Source organism: Cariama cristata, unplaced genomic scaffold (assembly GCF_000690535.1).
Source record: "Cariama cristata isolate BGI_N322 unplaced genomic scaffold, ASM69053v1 scaffold21569, whole genome shotgun sequence".
In the NCBI taxonomy this organism is placed as follows: Eukaryota; Metazoa; Chordata; class Aves; order Cariamiformes; family Cariamidae; genus Cariama; species Cariama cristata.
This window is the reverse complement of record NW_009634357.1, coordinates 21,856-42,533: the sequence shown is the minus strand read 5'-3', so window position 1 is coordinate 42,533 and position 20,678 is coordinate 21,856. Positions and strand designations below refer to the sequence as shown.

The 20,678-nt window shown below is 41.0% G+C and overlaps 1 protein-coding gene across 1 annotated transcript in view; it reads right to left on the bottom strand.

Moving 5' to 3' along the window:
* Positions 1 to 2,099: 2,099 nt before the first annotated feature.
* Positions 2,100 to 20,678, bottom strand: part of GRHL2 (grainyhead-like 2 (Drosophila)) — a gene marked incomplete at both ends in the record, with an annotated part of 28,739 nt that continues 10,160 nt past the window's right edge. Inside the window, 4 exons of the mRNA XM_009707126.1 lie at positions 2,100 to 2,258; positions 11,246 to 11,340; positions 16,659 to 16,770; positions 19,294 to 19,450. Coding sequence (XP_009705428.1) covers positions 2,100 to 2,258; positions 11,246 to 11,340; positions 16,659 to 16,770; positions 19,294 to 19,450 — 523 coding nt within the window. The remainder of the gene's footprint in view (positions 2,259 to 11,245; positions 11,341 to 16,658; positions 16,771 to 19,293; positions 19,451 to 20,678) is intronic.

Here is a 20,678-nt window from a genome sequence, read left to right as displayed (position 1 = left end):
AAGGGCGGGGCCTGGAGCCGCCCTGCAGCGCCGCCTCAGGCAGGGCCCGGGTGTATTCTGGCCTCTTGGGAAGAGGGGGGTACCCAGCCCCACCAGCTGCCTGCCTCCGAGAGAGACCAGTTCTCCCAGTGCCACCCGCAAGTGGAAAATCTCCAGCCGTTTATTTACTGACAAAAGCACCGCGACAAAGGGATGTCGGTAAAGATACAGCAGCGCAAGTGAGGGGAGAAGCAGGCCTCGGCCCCGGCCTCTTTCCGAGTGCCAATGAGCACAGACAATTAGCACGTGAAATCACCTCCATCGTTTTCATTCAACTAATTTTCAGCCCTGCATGAAGTTAAAAAGCTCCATATGCATGTATGCGTGTACACATTTATATCATACAGATATATATCCCATTATCGATACCCTCGAGCCCTTCGGTTCCCACTTTCGATATCATTTTGATGTGGATAACGCTTTAACTACACCTGTGATCTTTTCTTCTACTTTGAGACAGTTTTGATTAAAAGACTCAACATTCATTTCCTGCTTTCTAGTCTGGATATTTGAAGTATCAATTAAGGCAATAGATGCAATGGACAATGAACATGTATTATGCAAAATCTCCACCAGTTGTGTCTACAGGTCACCCTTGATGAGTTTCTGCTCTGAAATTTCTCCCTTTTTTAAAAAAAGTCAGATTTTTCTAATTGCTTTTCAAAAACAAGTAGATAAAAATGACTTGTTACTTTGATATTTACTGAGCTTTTAACATCCAGCTGTAGCTTCAATTCTCTAAATATTTGATATTCAAAGTTACAATTAAAAGCATAACATTTTGACTGCAAGAAGACCTCAGTGCTTACATTTACATTCATTACTTTCAAAGTTTTTGCTCCACTAACACAACTGACTGATCAGCTCTCAAGATCCCGTTGTCAAGACAGCAACAAGGGAATGAACTGAAAAAGGGGAAGGAGCAGAAGCACAGAGACCTGGAACAGTTGAACTCTTACCCTTTCCATTAAAAAGTTAATGCTACGTATTGCCTGGGGCATGGCCTTTTGCCTTTCTATTTCCCACCTGTAAGATGGCAAGACTAATTTGGACAAATTTCCGAGTCACTGAAATAGATGTAGGCTCCTGAATCCCTGAACCTTGACAAGAATCCAGGCATCAGCTCCCCCTTGGAAGATCTTTCCAAGCAGGGATAAAGTCACCAGCTGGCATGTGTTAAACACAACTAAAATCTGGTCATGCTCACATCTAAGAATCATCACTGACAAAACATTTACAAGCAACTGTTTCTACTTGGTGATATATACAGTTGACCATGATACTGTCAGACTGATTAAGGCACGATCTGTGTTTTGATGCTGAAAAATCTTACCAGTTCCCACAAAGGAGTAGGGAAACACATTGTAAAAGAACAACATTTTGCAAAAGAGGGAGTGAGCACAAAAAAGAAAATAGTTACTGAACTACAAAATGGGAATGGCTAATATATTTTTGCAGTTTACTTTTAATAAGAAAATCCTAGCACCATAAAAGTCTAATTGAATATTCCAAAATAACAGCTTGCAATCAAGTGGCGGGGGGGGGGAAACCCATCAGCTGCATCATTGAGACTCAGTGTTTTCTGCTGTATCATAAAAAAGAGCTTAGCAGACCTTTACTGAAAGGTGCATTTCTCTGTCAGAGACCTCTCCACAAAGTGTATACATTACTTATCCTTGCTGTTAGCGCCAGAAGGGATAACATCATCAGACTGGCACTTGCGTGAACCTATGGTCAACACTGACCTTCCAACTATAGATCTTTATGTTTGTACTTTCTGTTACTTTTTTGATACTCCTGTATCATGACCTATAATGTGCTGCCCTTAAACAGTCCCAACTGTTGCTCACAAGCTGAGGAATTAAGGCCAAAAAGGCTGCAAAGCAGTAAAATAATTACATGATAATATGTTAGATTTACAATATAGCTAGTCCAAATTCTACCATGAAACACCATTCTTTATGGAAAGAAAAAACATTTAATTAGGTCTAAAATACAACAATAATAAACTGTCTAACAAGGTTCCTCCTCTATCCACGGTAACTGTGCTTTCCACTTACCTTGTCACAAAAAACCTTGATCTGGCAGTAAGCTCGGTGGATGGGTTTATTGCTGCGGTTGTTGTAGCTGTACGTATCAATCTGAATCATCAAAGGAAGCCCTTTTACTCCTTTTTGTGAGGAGAAGTCTGTGCTCAAGCAATTCACTGTGATGAAAATCTGTGTGCCAGAGAGATTACTTTTAAAATGTGGTGCAAACAACTATTAAACTTCCAGAAACACATCACAACAAATGGGAAAATAAAAACAGATACCCTCAAAAAAAAAAGTATTTTAATTCAGCTATTGTCCACTCTGGCAATTCACACATTTATTCTCCACTTCTGCACTAAGTCCAGCAAAGATGCTCCCACGCTGGGAAGAAGGACAAACTTTTAAGGTGTGTATCAGTGCTTCAGTTTGCATCAGGAGCTCACATTTGAGGCAAATCATTTGATTGTCGCAACTTATCATGCTTTGGTTCACACCAGAGAACTCAGACTGCATGAGCTGAATTATTTTTGGAAGAGACAGACCAGAAGATGTGTCCTATGAGAACACCTCACGTGCTTCAGCTGCTAATGGTTGCTCAGTCTGTGAGAACTGACTAAAGATAACCTAAGATAAAACCTCCTAAGATGTGCCTCATGTGGATGTCAGGTCTTTAGCCCTGACTTGTTTCACTCTACAAACCTGCTCTGTACGTTTGCACTATTTGTTAATACAGACACAGCAAGATCATCTTGCATCGTCCTTGCCAGCTGTCTTTTGGTCTGGCTTGTTCTTCTGACAGCTCACAATTCAAATTCAGTGTGGTCAAAGATAAGTCCTACCCTTTTTTTATTTTACAAATTGTCTTCACACCCTCATCAGCAGTACCCCTTCCTGTATCTCATCAATAGATACTCCTGATCTTCACTTTAAGGGTCCTTCACTGTCTTCCCTCCATTTCAAAAATGCATCTTGCCCTGTCTTTCTAACTGGGAAGCAGTTTCTCAAACATTTATAAAACTACTCCTTATCTCTTCTCAAAAGTCCCCTTTGCCATGTGGCATCCACGCAACTTGACATTGCCCTCAGTTCCCAGCAAACCCCCTGCCTTCCTCTGGTGCTTTCCTTCTACACCCACTTATGTCTGTTGATAGCCACTAGTCATCTCTTGCCCTCTAATCTTCATCAGTACCATGGGACAAGGTGTGTCTCATCTGCCATGTGTTCGTACAGGACCTGGAAGAAAGGTCTCCCACCTCCACCGGTTCAGAGGACTATTCTGATGCAAAGCAAGCATTTTGAACTGAAATATCACTGAGATCTTTCAGTCAGGATAGTGTGCACGAAACTTGAGAGATGGAACCAGATTAAAAATTCAATTGTTCTTCCCAGTGAGGAATACGTGTGTTACATAGTAACTTGCGCTAATTATGTACTAACCTGACTCTACTTTTCACTTTTGCTCAGTTCAAAAAAACAACAACAAAAAAACCAAACAAATGAAAAAAACCAAAACTGTGAACTAAGGAAAAGGACAGAGAAAGCCACCAGTATGTATTTCCTGAACCAGGAGAATTGTGAAACTTGCTCCAGCAACAAGAACACCCAGGAAAGAAGAGATCTCAAACAGACCCGATGCACACCTTGTAGGGCAGAGGAGAGGCCAACAGGTCCCTGGGGTCTGGGAGGATTCGGAAAGGGAAAACATGAAGGAACCCCTCCCCAATCCAGAAGCAGGGGAAAAAAAACAGTTTGAGTGACCAGAATGCAACATCCCTAGGAGAAAGGCAGCTGAGAATAAAGAAGGGTTCTGGTAGGGCTGGTGGGGGGATACTTTACCCCAATGGCAGAAGTTAACATCATAGTCAGGTTTTTTTACGATGGAGCCAGAGCAGCTTGTTTGCCTGACTGAGTTAATGGCCCCTCCGCATTTCTGCTTCTGATTATATCACAGAGCTGCATTTACAAATGAAATAGTTGAACTTTAACTGCAGGGAGAGGAGGGAGGCAGGGAAGGGCCCTAGGTGAAACTCTGATTTTGAAGCTGATAGTGTTATTTCTGTTTCAAATTACAACTCAGTCTCCTCCAGCTCCAAAGGTAACTGTGGATATGGGTGCATATGCCTCCGAAATATGTCAGTCTGAATTTTCATTTGCCTTCAGACTCCTTTACAGCGTCAGGGCAATGCTTTAAAGCGTGTGTGAATACATAGCAGTGGAATGAGCTCTGGCATAAAACCGAATTTGGTCTTGCTATATTTTAGCCCATACTTCTGCACAGGGGTTTTCCAAACTGTATGTTAAAATGTGAGAGGGGACATGCAGGCTTTGAATCTGCCCAGCAGTTTGTGCATCTACCACCTTTGCTGCACGCTCAGCTAAGAAGTGAAAAAAGATCTTGTCCCACCTCCATCAACTACATACACTGTGTGTCATCTCTTCCACTGCCGCCAGAAGCACAGAGCGGAGTAGGAGCGGCTGGGGAAGACAGCCTTTATCATTTCAAGAGTCCCCATGCAGCAATAACAGATTATTCAGCATGAATAATAGATCGATGCTGTAAGATTCAATATCCTTGTCCTGACACTGTAATACATCAAGATCTGAGGAGCAATGACTGTACGTTCATGCACATGAAGTGTACTATACTTTCTGTCATATCATTTGCACCTCATAGAAAGACACATGGATTCAAATTATCACAGATCATTTATTTTGGGGCAAATGTTCTGTCTCCACACAATCTTCTATTAGCTTTTCTGTAAAGCACAACACTGACTTTGCATTTGGAAAACGTGGGGGGTGTGCACAGGGAAGGGGGAAGAGGGCATAAGTTCTGTTACTTGAGTTGATTTTGGGGGGCGGGGTGGGTGTCTTTACATCACTGAAGATTTGCATCAGTTTTAGCATCGTGGTGCAGCAGGCTGCTGTGGTGAACAGGACCTGGGGAATCATCTGGACAGTCCCCTTCTCTCTGCTGCCACTGCTCTGATCAGAAAGCTCTGCGTCCCAGAAGCAGTGGCCAAGTATTGCCGCCTGCTCTGAGCAGCAATGATTTCATCTGCCTGACCAAGCACAGCCTGCTTTGCCGTTTACAACCCTCATCTTTCCCTCCTTTGCAGCTCCTGTCCGTAATACAGGCACTCCCACTCTCAGTGAGACAAGGAACAAAACAACATCACATCACAGGCAGCCACGACAAGATGAAGTCCTTCTCTACCTCTCTTGGAAGACACCCAGGTTTAAGATCCTCCTTGCTCCGGTCTCTTGCATAGTAGAGTTACATGGTTAGAAAATGTAGAGTTAAGTAGAAATGAGAGTAGCAAGAGTAGAAATCACTGCTTTTTTTTTTTTTCCTCAGGGCCCTGTCTACACTTGACTTAGAACTATTTTAATGAATGTGACTATGGCTGTACCTGAATTCATTTACAAACTTTTTTTTTTCCTGTGCAAACTGGATTTTAGCAATGTTTTGCTATCAGGAACATGTTTTGGTTGTCGTTATAGTGATGTCTTTTTTTTTTTTTTAATGTCAGCATATCTTAGATTAGAGCAATTAATGACAGAGTTCCACCCATCCAGTCTCCAGCTCAGACATGCCATTGGCAACGAAAAACTAATTTGGAGAAACATTTGGTGCCTGAGAAAGTTTCAAAAGTGGCCTAAGATAATGACAACTCTTCTGTTTGTTATAGAACATGTCTAGAAAAAGCACTCTCTCTTTCGGGGAAGGTGCTACTCCACAGTGTACCTGTTATTATGCGAATTACTGACTGTTTGTTAAACACTGCAGCATAATTAGTGATGCAGAAGACACAAACACAGTAACCTGCCTTAAGAGAAAGCAAGGCTCAGAAATGCATTTCCCCTTTTATCACTTAATCCAGCCAACATGACTCCTGCTGCGGTCTCTCAGTTTACACACTTTAAACATCTACAGTTATGAAACTTCTAATATAAGCCTTTTATTACTATTTACATTTCTGGCTCCCATCGTCTCAGAAGGAGCCAAGGGCAGAAGGGAGGGAAGATTGTGTTAAAGAAATTTCTCTACGGAATACTGGCAATACATAGAATCTACGCCTTTACAAAATCCTGTTTTAAAAGGGTTCATCCCTCCAGACTGTAACAACAAAGAGTTAAATGACTTGTCTTTCAAATGACTAACATCAATTCTCATATACACAAAAAGTGTGGTTTTATAGTTTCTCCTGCCAGCCGTTACCTTATAAATCCCATACAAAGGTAAGACCTTTGTTTTATTTCAATACAAATGTCTCCAGCAAATGTTTACACTACTCTTTTGAAGCTTCCTCAACCCACACCACACCCCGGCAACTACATAAAAATGCCATTTGCCTTGAATCCCAGATGAATACTTACCAAGCCATTTGTACACACTGAAATTTCAACATTATTTGCTAACACAGGTTAACTCTTCTTTAATATATACATGTGTGTGTGCATGCCTGGCATAAATATATATATGCACACTTGCACACACAGATACGGTTTGTTAAAGCAGCTGCCAAGTCTAATCCTACATAATTTCTGGTACTAACTCCCCAAAATGAAGTATCTTTTCCTCCAACTTTTAAATTTTGAGAGTAGAGGAAATGTTAATTTCCTCCATAACTAAATGAAATTTGATTTAACTTAGGAAGAAAATTGATAATTAAGAACAAAATACTAGTCAAAACCTGTCCTAAGTATCACTAGCAATGTTAAAGATATATGGATTGTCACAATAAAAATCACTGCTAGAGACTGTGCTGCTCTATAAGCTTGATTTTACCATTGTGCCCACTAGAATCACAGAGCTCACTTTGGCCCACAATATCTAAGAACCTATTCCTGCAAATCACTCACTCATTGAAAACAGCTTATTACTGTATGGGCTATGCCAGAAGTCATTAAATAACTGGAAAGGTTCCCAGAGGCTTCAGCGTGCTTCAGATTAAAGACCTACATTTCAGTTAAATATAGCAGGACAATGATTGCACACAAGTATACACAACAAGTGCACAGCACACAACTACTGTACACACTAAAAAGCATGTGCCAGCACCTGCCTGAATAACATATCCACCAACACGTCTGTCTACTGCATGCCCAAGTTGCAGTGCTTAGCAGAAATCAGTTAATTTTTTATGTTGCTGAAAAGTATTTTTTGTCTGTTTTAAGGTGACATTTTTCTCTAGCAACCATTCACTGAAGTCACACCTTTGAATTTAAGGTTAAAAAGTACTTTCCATAAAAATATACAATTAATGTATTGTTTCAGAAGTAACACCATTCTAACCATTTTAAATTAGCAAAGTATTAATCAGAGAGAAGGCATATCTCAAAGAGTTGGTATGATTTATGACAAAGATGTTCTCCTTCGACCAGGAGAGTTCTGGTTCTTAATTATCTTTCTTGCAAACTAACTTCTGTCAGCAATAAGACTGCAAGCAGGCAGATGTACGTCTATCAAAAATGAAGCTGAGCTCTCTGTTCAAAAGCTTCCGCTAGAACTTTGTCAACCAGCCAGATGCTGCAGCAAAATCTTCTCTAGGGCAACAGCAAGGCAACTAACTACCTACCCTTCTAGCATATCATAAAAAGACTTTTAAAAGATGGTTAAAAAGTCAGCCAGTTCTTGTTAATTGTTGTTTGTTTCCTCACCTTTTTTTACTAAGCTCCTTTAAAAATACCAAACATAGCAGTCAGGTTCAACTAAAGGGAGCCAACAAATCACCCTGCCCATAAATGTTGCGTATTTGTACATAGGAGTAAATACGGGAGTGAAACAACGATGAACTGTACAAAAAGTGTTCTTCACTTCCTTACTCTGCTTCCTTACCCCACAGTATTTTTGTCTCAAGGAAGCACAAGGAATAGTTTGACATGGCTGTAGACCCTTCCCCTCATTTTCCTGTATCCTGCTCTGAACAACAAGCCCCACAGTGACCTCTAGGCAATGGCCCCAGCAGAAAAGGATGTTGCTCTACAAGAAGGTAAGGATGTGCCAGGCCCAACACTCTGCTCTGCCAGAAGGCAAGCAAACTGCTGTTGTTCACCAGATACAGCAGCAGAAACAGTAGCAGAGCAGTGTTTCTGACTTTGGTGCTGTTCTTTAGTCCTTTAGTTGCTTTAGAAAGCAACGGCAAGATTATTCCACAGCTCAACACATGCTGTACAAGATTCCCTCTTCCCCAAACTTGTTCTGCCAAGCAGCAGTCAGAAGACGAGGGATGAAACATGGAGAGCTGGAGCCAACACTCCAGTTCCCTTCACATTACTGAGGCGATAAAGAAAGACCTCTACCCGTACTCTCTGAATGCCTGTTTCTTCCACAGAAGATCAAACTGAGATCCTGCCTTACAAATCCTTAGCAGGATCACTGTTAGCAGGCAGATTCTGGCTGTCACACCCACGCTGTTACACCCTCATCCTTAAGGGCTTCCAAGAGGAGAGTACTGCTCTGCTTGCTCGTGGGAGGAGAAATCTGGCTTTAGATCAGCTGCCCTCCAGGTGGAGTAGGAAAGTGAGAAATCAGATGCTCCAAGTCTTCCTAGATGTGGGATTTAGTCTCTCAGGAGAGACAGGGATATTTGGTCAGGGGATTTTTGGTTAGGTGATTTCTGCTTCTTTGATTTTTCAAAATTGCTCCCTGCGTACTTCCAACGACCAGTCTGTTTTCTTTATTTCTTCCCAGGCCAGTAGAGCACTTCACATCACATCTCAGAGGCCCTGAAAAGAACTGCTCTGTGCCACTTTTGTCTGACTCAGAAAAGAAAGGTCTTGGTGCCTCTGAGGTTAAGTTTTAATCTTGAAATTGTGGTGAAAAGGGAAAACAACACTGAGCAGAAACAATGGAGCCAGTTGAAAGATCGCTGTTAAAAAAGCTTAAGAAAAGAGAGTCTGTAATTAGGCCTTGAAATTCTTCATCTCTCTTGGATGAGGTAATTGCTGGAGAAAAAACAGCTTTCAGTGATGTGCCTAAGAGTCCACAGCTTTCAAGCACTGCAGGGGCATCCTATGGGAATCCCCAAACCCAGTGCAACTGGTTATTGTATTAGACTTTCCAACAGGAGCAAGCATGTGGGTACGTGTACACGTGTGCAGAGAGGGAAACACTTCAGTGCATGGTGATAAGCTTCCAGGTACAACCTAATTTATGACTGATAGCTCAATACCAAAGCATGTTATGAATCCTCTTACTTTTAAGAATACATTTGCAGTTCAAGATCCTAAAAGATCAGGTATTTGATATCTACCCCCCAAAATAAATATGCATAAGCCAATTTGCATTTTTATGACTACTTCCTGCAGAAATACAAGTGGCCTTCTTAAATTTCACTCCTGACACTTTTTTAATCAAGCGACAATAAGACAGTCATTATTTTTAAATCTTACTATGTTATATTTCCAGTCATCATTGCAAGAGTTGTGTTTTTAATGTCCTGGCATCCAAGGCAAGAGCAATGTGAATGGTGTGAGATTAGAACAAAATGACCAAGGATAACACCTGACATTAACGGATGCGACTTTCTTGCTTCTAAATCAACACGGTGTCTTGCTAAGTCTGGCTTGCAGCTGCAAACGCAAGTGTGTTAAAGAACTGCCAGCCTTGGCAATGGGGATGGAAGTTGCCAGTGGGATAAGATGAGACTAGCCCTGGTAGTGCTTCTGTAAAGGTCCTTGGGAAAGTCCGTCATGTTGGAGATCCCAAACCTGTATTTCCTGTATTTGATTGCATAATGATCACACGCACACAACGGTCATCTGTTGTGACTGCAGAGGACAACATACCACTGTATTTTGAAACAGAATCACATAACAGAGGAATATCTGGGGCGGTGAGAATGTAATCCCTACATGAGTAAATAAATATAGCACCATTAGCAACTCGGCCAAGTACAACTCTGTTTACCAAGGCCAGCTTTTGAAAGACTTAGGTGGTTTTCAGAACTATTGTCTTTTCTTTAGCAGTCTATTTTTTTAAAATGTGCATCAGAGATGAAAATCCCTGTTATTACAAACCTCAGCACTTTCAGTCAGCAAGTCAGGACAGCGAGTGTTAATACTACCACTCTGTGCTCAGTGCAATCTCTCATAGGACTCACTTGCTTGATGTAATCTCTCTAATGCTGTCTTAGAAATGCAGTGGGGAACCGTGCATGAAGATGGCCCTGTATTTGAAAGATCCTAAGCATTACTTGCACATCGGGCATTTTGTATTCAACATGAAAACAGTATGAGGAGTTTGCTAAGCTCAACAGTGTTTGCTGTTCATTATTTCTACCTCCCCAACAGTCCCGCATTACCCCCACTCATTTTACGCAGCCTGTTTCCCTTGTTGTTTGCCTTCTGAGGGCCAACTTCTTCTTATAATTACTGGCAGCTTTTCATTTCTCCTACACTAGTCCATGCAGCTGAAACACACTGCCACCCTTTGGATAACCTTATAGATAAGAAACTTGTTATGGTGCTCTGCTGTCCTGGTTTATAGGTCCACTGTAGCAGTCACATCCCCAAATGCAAAACCCCATGTCTGAGGGTACTTGACCACTTATTAAAAAAAAAAAAATGAACGAACGCACTACTCCTCAGAAACAGTCCTCAAAAAGACATCCACTCCCAACTGCAAGGACAGTCTGTAACACTATAAAAAATAATGGCACCAACACAAGGGAAGGCATAGTCTAGCTTACAGAATATTGATTATTGGAAATGCTAATAGTGTAGAAAGGAAGTTGATAATTTGGAGATAGAAAACATTCACCTTGTGTCCTACACAGGCTTTGCAAGCAGGAAAAAAAAAAAAACCAAAACTTTTACTGTTTCTCAGGCTGGGCATATTTTATATGGAAAATCACTGAGAGGCCACAAGTAAGAAACTACACTGTGAGAGCCCTGCAGGCTTTCCTCAGAAGTGCATCTCTACTTGTCAGTGATACAGGTGTGAACACAACATCATACCCACAGCTATTAAATACCATCTTGCCCTTGACACATGGCCATAATCCCTGGGGACAGTGAAACACCACAGTTTGCCTGGCTTTGCAGAGATTGAGCTCACTCACCTCCACCTACCCTTCTTCTTATTTGTTAAAAAGGAGAGAAGTGGAACAGTAACTAAGGATGGATGGTACTTATAAAGGGACAGCATCTGCATGGCTTCTCCTCACCTTTGCTTCCTCATTGACATCCCAAGTAAAGGACACAGCATTGAATGCGATTTCTTCAATATTCCCAATAGTATTAAAACTCTCCTTGTAATCAGCTGTAAGAAATAACAAACAAACAAAAAACATGAAAAAAGGTTTGAACCTTCCCTTTTACACTTCATAGTGCATCTTTGCTTTTTCAGCTAGGTTGTGTAATGCATCAAAACTAGCTCTCTTACTGTTTATGTTGAATTATCAATAACCTTAATTGCAAAGAGATAATATACTGCAGCTTGAGTCTTACGCATAGTACATCACTAGCTAATGTTCTTGCAAAATATTGCTTGCTCTCAAAAAGGAATCAGGGTGACTGTAGTGGGAATGAGTGGGTGCATCCATTAGCTTCGCCAAGGAATGGTCAAAACTGGAAAATTAACTAAAAGCTATTGAAACATTAAAGGGAAAGTTCAAACCTTGACATAAATAAACGACATTATGGTAAATCCTAAAGAAGCTTTCTAAAAAGCTAAGAGCTATCATTGGAGGAAATAATCAGTAGTGTACATTTCTTGCCCAGCCGTTTCAGCTTTCCCAGGAATTACTGCACTGGATGCTGGATCTCTATTTAAAAAAAATAAAAACAAAAAACCCAAAAAAACCCCTACACCAACGCAAAACAAAGAATGAAAACCGCAAAGATCTTTTCTCCAAAGTGTGTATGATACTAAAATAGCAAACAAACAAACATAAAGTATTTTTAAATTGTCTGACTAAAAAATCTGTACCCTCTTCTCACTTCTTTCCAAAGGGTTGTTAATAAATAAGCTAGAATTTTAGAAGGAAAGCAAAACAAGAGGGAAGGAGTCCAAATTTCAGAGATGACCCAGCGCTCCCCAAAAAACAGTAGGGGTAGAAAACCAGATAAAACAGACAGCTTCCAGGTCTTCTTTATAAGCAAAAAGAGGAACAAGCCGCCTTTTTTTTCTCCCTTTGCCAGTCAGTTTAACACACTTTTTTCTTTTTAATGACAGATTAAGAGAAAGACCAGGTTCTTAAGGAGGTAATATCTGCTTGATTAAAGGAACTTCCAGATTGTTCAGGCAAATACATCAGTCCTCTCTGGGACATATACATTTCCTTAGAATCCTTCCAGGGCTGTAACTGGACTCAGTGCCAGAGGGCTGAGATTACGTCATGCAGCAATCTTGATCTAATGTTTGCCCAAATCTGTGCTTCAGAAGCACACTGACTCTTAGCTTTGTAATCCGTTATAGAAAGAGGATGTTTTTGTATTCTATAAATGAGACACTCAAATGGTTTCAATATTCATTTCCTTTGCCCTTCTAAAAATAAACTGTTGATCTCTAGAATTATTTTACATTTGAGACGTGCAATCAGTATACTTTTCTCTCATCTGAAACACTGGGCAAGTGAAACTGTGTGCCTGGGATACTGTTGTGACCATAGGAACAGCACAAGCTATTTGGTGATGCAGCAAGTGAACATGGTATTTGAGAGGGCGGGCAGGCAGGTTTTTCATTCCCATCACGAACTCAGATCTCCTTTCTAACTGAAGTCATTGGCTTCACTATCTAAATTCAGTGTGGGAATGCAAATGAGAGGAATTAGAAGACACATAAGTAGTTTAATATGCATGTGCACACATCCACCCACCCCTTAAATTTATAATTCACCAGAAAGTGCTTCATGCAACTCAGTGCTGCATATGGGCGTGCTGTGTAGGTGCACCTTGGAAAGACATGAACAAGATGTCTTGTAAAGACACATGTTTTCTTCTCCTAAAAGGCTGTCAGAACCTCACATCCCACCAACCCTTCCCTTCCTCCAGCACATATCTCCACTTCCTTAATTGCCATACACAAATCTCATGGAGTGTCTATGTGACACGCTGTTCAAAAGCAGAAATGCATCCTATTCCCCTCAATTTACAGATAATTAAAAAAGGATCCTCAGTTGATTAAGAAAGCATTTACGCCCAAGGATATTTGAAAGTTGTTACTGTGACTACAATTTTTCCTCTTCTGCTGCTGTAAGTTACCAGAAATAGAAAATTGGGGTTCTTCGATATGCAAGAAAACAGCCCTACAGGAATTACTTCCTCTTTTGTTGGCTAAACTGCATATTAAACAATGGCAAATTTCAACATCAAACTCTAATCCTTTGCATGCGTTATATACCATTGTATTAGGTTTTGTATTTTGCACATAAATAATGCAAGCTATCCTGCAAAAAAATACGAGCAAGACTCTGGAGCACAAATAACCCCAATCTAAAGCTTACACACACACTCTCTATGTCCATGTTTGAACCTGTTCCAGTATTTGTCAAATTACGGTACTGATTCTATATAATCAATATTTGCCACAACCCAGTATTGTAGTCTTTATTTGAGATTATTTTAAAAGAAAAAGCTAGTGATCCAATGTCACAGCACAGCACTGTGGAAAAGTCAGCTTTTTTTTTTTCTCCCCTCATTACCGCTAAAAACAATGAAAGTGCCTCCCTCCTCCTTCAGAAAAATCCATAACAGCACACAGCCTAAATTCTGGAAAATATCTTTCCTTCTTGCTTAATAAGTGTCAAGTCCTCGGGTTTATTCCTCAAGCACTAAAGACTTGCTTACATGTAAGTACATGCTTATTCTATTAGTATCAATACATCTTCAGACCCAGTACTGCATCTAATCCATTCAACCATCCTTCCTCCCGAGAGGTGCACCAGTCAGTACACAAAACAAATCAAAGCAGTGACCCCTGCATGTCTGGAGTGAGGGAACAAGTAATCTATTTCCTCTGATCTCCAGAATATAACTGCAGGCCAGAAGGCAGTCAGACAAACCTGTGTCACCAGGGAAAGCAGCACAAGCAGAGTCGTCACCTCTATCTGAGGGCTGAATAGCTGGACCCTCGAACTAGAACATCTCAAATTCATTTGATTCTCTGCCTGCTAAGGACCAAGTCATGCTCTAGATACAAAGTGCATTCATAAACAATTAAAAAGGATTCAGAGATGTTAAACATATGCTACAAACATTAAGTTAACGTAATATTAATGATTATAAACATCTATGGAACAGGTTACACATTTATGGCTATTCACAGATAGTTTTAAAGGAGCCTAATACATGATTAACCCTTTAAATACTGTTGACAGTTGGGAGTGAAATCCAAAATAACAGAAAAGTGGGGCTACCAGCAGATTGCCAGACCATGCCTTGAAGATGAGACAAATCTAATACACACTCCTATCCTTAGCAAGCTTCTCTCACTGCCTGTTTAAGTGGTTCTCCATGGCATATCCTGGCATTTACTAATCTCCCTCATAGATACCTAATTCTCTTTGTTAGCTGCACAGCGCCCAGACATTAACTATATACCTTTACAGGACCCTTCAAAGATCTGAATTTTTAAGGTAAAGGGAAATTGTCATAGAGTCACACAATAATTTAGCTTGGAAGAGACTTCTGGAGGTTATCTGGTTCAACCCCTACGCTACTCCCTGCTCAAAGCAGGGCCAACTTCAAATTTGGATGAAGTTGCTCAGTTCGATCATCTGATGATAAAACTGGGAGAGTTTGCTAAATGCAGCTCGATGTTTGTATGGGAAATGTAGTTGGGAGCCATTCTGCCCTAATAAGCCAAATATCCACAATGTAAGTCCCAAAGAAAATGAAATGTACTTCAGAAACACCATACTTGCTAAGAGCTAAGGCCGTATTTCAGTTGTTCTGAAGAAAACACTACCGAGCAACATCAAGGTCTTTCTTCTGAAATCACTGAGGTGAACTGTGTTCTTACAGTTCTTACATCTGACAGGGAGTGCTGTATCAGTAAGTCTTACTACACTAGGCTTTGCTCATGTTTGCAGTCCAAATAAATAATATGTGCCAGAGCACCTCAAACATCAGCACAGACCTATTTCATCTCAAACTAACAGAAACATAAAAGGCATTCACTTTAACACAGATAAACACACAACTCATGCACAGTACTTGTTTTGCAGAGCACTGTTTTACAGAACATGCATCACAAGCTGACTCGTTCGGGTAAGGGGACTGAAATGTCCCAGTACACTACAAGTGCGGTGGAGTCAGAGGGTGTTGGCACCGCAGTGGAACGAGCTCCTCAGCACATACCTTCAAAAGTATGAGTGTTACCACTGCAAGCTTGTAGGGACTAGCACAAAAAAACAAAACACGCAGCCTTCAGAAATAGCTGTGACGTGGCATACTTGCTTTTTTAACATGTCATGATAGGAGTCACTTGGTCTGGGGTAGAGGTTTCACTGCTTTAACTACCCCAAAGGACAAAAATAAAAGAAAAAAAAAAAAAGAATAAACAGTTCAGTCAGAACTATGATGATAAGACAAAAGGCAGAGAGGAGATTCAGGAAGAGCTGCTTTGACCAAATGCACTTGCCTTTAAATAATGCCAGCCTCAGCGGAGGTTGCAGCATTTGAAAGTCAAAAGGCACTGCATGAGCAGGACCACTTAGGGACCATGTTCAATCACCCCTGAAGTCTTGCAGTGCTCTCTCCAAGTGCTTTTTTTTTCTCCCCCTCCTCTCTGCCCCCTCTCATTCCTGCCATTCAATGGTTTGGTTCCCTCAGGCGGTCAAAACAAGATAGACTTTGTCTGCTTTGGTCTCGCCCGACTCCTTTGACTGGAATCCGCTGCAGATGGCTGCGTGTGTAAACTGCAGGTGGGAGGGGAGAAGCGCTTGATGTCTAGACACTCCCACAGATTTCAACTTCAGGCTCCTTGGCAGCAGGTACGTGTCCTTCCTCTGCTAAAATCTCCCAAGCATGCGGACAGGGCAGTTGTGGCTGAAATGGTCTTGTAAATACCTTAGATGGGATGAACAGTAAACAGGTCCCTCAGGATCACACAGCAGAACATGCTTCTCCCTCACTTCTCTGCATCACCGACAAGACTCAAAAACCGGCGCTGTAGGAGTCCTGTGCGCTCCTTTGTGCTCACCATAACGATGGCATCTTCGCTCTCAGGCTGTGCTTACACATCAGGTTAGCTAACAGAACTGTCATGTGGGCTGCTACTGTTACTGGATCAAAGAGTTGATCGGCCTTTGAAAAACTAAAGGAAACAAACACTCCGCCACTCCTGAGGAGGTGCAGACCTCGACTTCTCGGCAGCAGAAGGTGGAACACCACTAAATACACATGCAAGGGGCAGCTCTTCTTTGTGACTACTGAGGACCATTCCTTCTGCATGGTCTCTATCCTGCTTCATAGACCCCACAGCCCAGTCCTAGCAGGGATGAGGCATTGCTAAAAACTGTGGTAGAAGCCTTGCAGCTCTTGCAAATACATCCCACTACATCCCTGTGCAAGGTACCAGAGCTTTCCACATTCCACAATCTTCCCTGAAACATCTGGAGATCCTCTTACACTCACCAATGTCGAGGACCCTCTGTTTAGCTGTGTGCTGCCGAGAATGCCAGTATTTCCAGTATTTCAGCTGTTCGTCTCTGTTTTTATCTTCACTGAAAACAACCATGACCACGCTCTATAAAAATCAACACCACAAAAGTTGCATTAATTAATATCATTAATAGACAGAAACACAAAAATTAAAATCTCCCATATGCCTCTAATGTTGATACAGTCACCACCCTCCCCCAGTACTTTGACTGTAGAAGATTGCTGGTTTTTATTCCAGTCCAATATTGCAATGCACTTAAAGACTCAGAGCAGAGGAAATGTAGTTTTAAAATAATGCAGGGCCTAGGATTATATTCCTGGTAGTACAAATAAAATTTAATTGTATTCTTAGATTTAAGAAGCCTAAGTTCCCTCAAGTAAAAAGCGGTCATTTCAAAGTCAGAGGATCCCCAACTCCAATTCTGAACCCAGTCCAGTCCAAGTGTTGCAGTTCAGATTGCATGTCGCTCTGGAAGATGACATTACACTGTAAAGGGATGTGTTGTTATGGAGCTTAGGGTCACTGGCTAATGGCAGTACATTTTCAGTTTTAACACACACAGTCCAAATACCCTTTTGAGGAGCAGGACTCTTGCATACATATATTTAATGACAAACTCAGTGTGACTACTGAGTTTTGCTGAGGTTTTCAGTTCAAGTTTTGAATTCCCTTTGTTAAACTCTGTGATTCAAAGGAAACAGATTGAAACTTTATGCAAAACTTTACATGAATAATAAAGGCTTTTTTAAAAAAGCCCTGCTGTAGGCAAGCAAAACAAAACCCACGAAACAGAAGAATGCTTATACTAGGTAAACTGAAGTGAAAAGAAACCACAGAGAGCAAAAACTTCACTTTTAAATATCCTCTTTTATTCCCATTCTTGCTTTAACCCTGAGTCACTAAGCTTATAAAAAATACCATCAAGCTGTTTCATAAGCTGAGGAGCTGGATCACAATTGATTCATGATCTGAGTCCCTTCACACAGTCACCACTGTAACCCTTCACGTGCTCTGTAACCTTCTCCGTTCCACCTATAAAAGCCGAACATCATCACTGCATCTTCCATGTCTAGCTACTGCGTGGGCACAAGGCAGTATATGCTGTGGGCGCGTCCTGAGTTATGCATATGCCTACTGGCTGGCCATCAGGTATGTGCTGGCTGGGCAGCTGATGCACTGACCAGAACTGACACTGCAGACTGTAGCTTTTCCACCGAGGACAGCATTAATTTTTTTCCTCCATGAACCACTTACATGGAACTTGTAGAGTTTTAATACCTTCAAAACCTCTTGCCCCAATGTCAGGTTTGGATGGAATTGACAATAAATTCAATAGTTGCTTGGCTGGGGGTCTGGCATACAGGATATGATCGTGAAAGTTGCATGTGGTTTCACAATCTTCTGTAAACTGTACATCCTCCAAAAGAAATGGTCTCATCTCTCCTTTACAGTTTCCACCCTTCTGCTGTCACAGCTTCAAAACTCACGTGGCTGTGCAGTGAACAAGACTTATGAGGACTGGTTTGCAGACAAACCAGTGAGCTCCTGACTCCTGTTTTAGCTGTACAAGTGCTAGAACTGGCGCCACAAAGGGGCAAGGAATGGGTGGCTGGCACGGAGAGAGACTTTTCAGCAGCAGAGGAGTCTTACATCATCTTCAGCCAACAACGAAACACCATCATCAGCCTCATGTCCTTAGGAAACCTGGCTAAAAATTAACTGCTATTCAAGTTTACAAATCATTGCCTCTCTTTAGGAAGAGTCTCTCTAAACCTCCTGTATGATAGAAACATATAGGTGGTTGTCTGCTTCACTGCTCATGTTCACTTTCATTGGTTCCTTTGACTAAAGTCACAACATTTTTATGGTACTTCATTTATTTGGATGGAAACACTTCTGCAGCCTCATACATATGCAGCCCTTTCAGCTTCAGGGTGAAATTTGCAGGGCAGCAACTCTGAGGCTCATTGTTCATTCCAAGGTTACTGTGTTAGGATTTGCTTACTCAAAAACATTACCAGGGAAATCAGGAGGCCTGTTCACCAGGCCGACATTGCTGAATACCCAAGCTCCAATTCTACCATGGAATCCAAGATGCAAATCATCCATTTTGTCATACTTTCGGGTGAATATCAAGTAAAAACTCACACTTACACAATGTAAATTATTTAAAATTTATGTCACAAGGGATGGCTTCAACTCTTCACATTTTATCTGCACCACACTGGAAAGCAGCTGCTGAAGTGCATGAGTGAGTGAAGATGGACTTACAAAGTAGATGTAGCAGTTCTCTGATTTTTTTCTTTAATCATGGCAATGATAAGTTCACCAATCTCAAGTGCAATATCTGTGCAATCACCATTCTGCCAAACCATAAACTGAGGCAGATATGTATATAATTAACTCATAAGATCACACTTTGAAAAAACTGGACCCCAAAATATTTGAGACCACCATCAGTATTACTCTCCCACCTTTACACTGGACATAAGAGTAAGCTTGCTCTGTCCTCTCCAACAAGAAAAAAAAATAATTAAAACCCGACCAACCACAACTATGTTGATCTGCAGAGCACCATTCCCCCATAGGAAAGAAATTGGACTATACCCTGACTTTGCTGATGGGATGCCGGAAACATTTGTTGTCACCCGTCTCACTCAGGGTGATGGCGTAGAATTGTCCTTTGTTCAAGTAGGTCATGGGCCCCTCCCCCTGCTTTTGACGCAGAGATTTGGTAGCTTCTAGTGTATACTGAAAAGTGCTGCTGAAAAGACAGGGAGAGAAACACCAACAAAATCCATATCACTTTCTCCTTTTCTCTTTGTCCCCATTTATTATGTATTTCATGCATTGTATAAGCAAGGCATAAGAAGCTAATAATAAAATTCCAGCAAAAGGTCACACAGGTATTTAAAAATGCAATTTTCTTTTTTCAAGTTCATCAGATCTGGCAATCAAGTGTAAAACTATCTGGACTGTAAGTCTCTTGGATCAAAGACTATATCTTCTACTTTCTCTTTAAAGAATCATCATGAAGTACAAGACTATGTACCCCACAGTGAGAGTGTCAAATACCAGGAGGGAATTCAGTATAATTTGCAGGAAAACAGCTACCTCCACAGTCACTTAAACTTAGAAGTGTCACAGAAAGAGAAATTTAAACAAAACCAAACCCAAACCCAACAAAAAGCCAAACAAACAAAAAAAACCCGACCTGAATAAAACTTGTTGCAAAAGATAGGCACAGAGAATAGGAAGTCCAGCTGCTACTTTCAGCACAGTGCAGAAAAGGAATACAACCAGAAGGGACACTAAGTTCATTTCTTTAAAGACAACATGCAATCAAGGTTTTTACAAGCTTTCTTTTCTAAATTAATCAAACAGAACAAAGTACCTACATTTAGTTGTATCTGCAATCAAATAACCTCCCTTGAGAAAAAGACAAAAATTAGAGGAAAACAGAGTTTGCTCTTGTGTTGTCAGATTTTAGAAAAGACCCTCCTTCACAGAACTTTCCACCGTTAAGGCAGTTCTCAAACTATGAAAATTTAAAGCTCCATTAACTAGTGAACTGTTAGCTGAACACATTTCTCACAGAGCCTCTTCCAGTCTCCTCCTCCAATAACAGGCTTGAACAATAATCCAATAAAAATGATACCTGCAGCTCCTCACATCCTTTTATATGAAAAATCATGTTAACCTTGCAGAATAAATCTTCTCTTCAAACTGCATTTGGTCACCACAGGAAGCTTAATGCAAGGAGTCATTTGCAAGATGTCCTCACAAATTGGAGATACGGGGGAAGCATTTTAAAAGGTCCTAATTCAGCAAAATATTTAAGCAGTGCTGGAGTAGAACCAAAAGGACCAATATGCTGATCCAAAACAACAGTGTACCCTTAACTTTCTAGTTCAAGCAAATACTCTGAATTATCATAACATTGCCATAACAATATGGAAATAAGGGGAAGACAAAAACATTTCTAACTATCG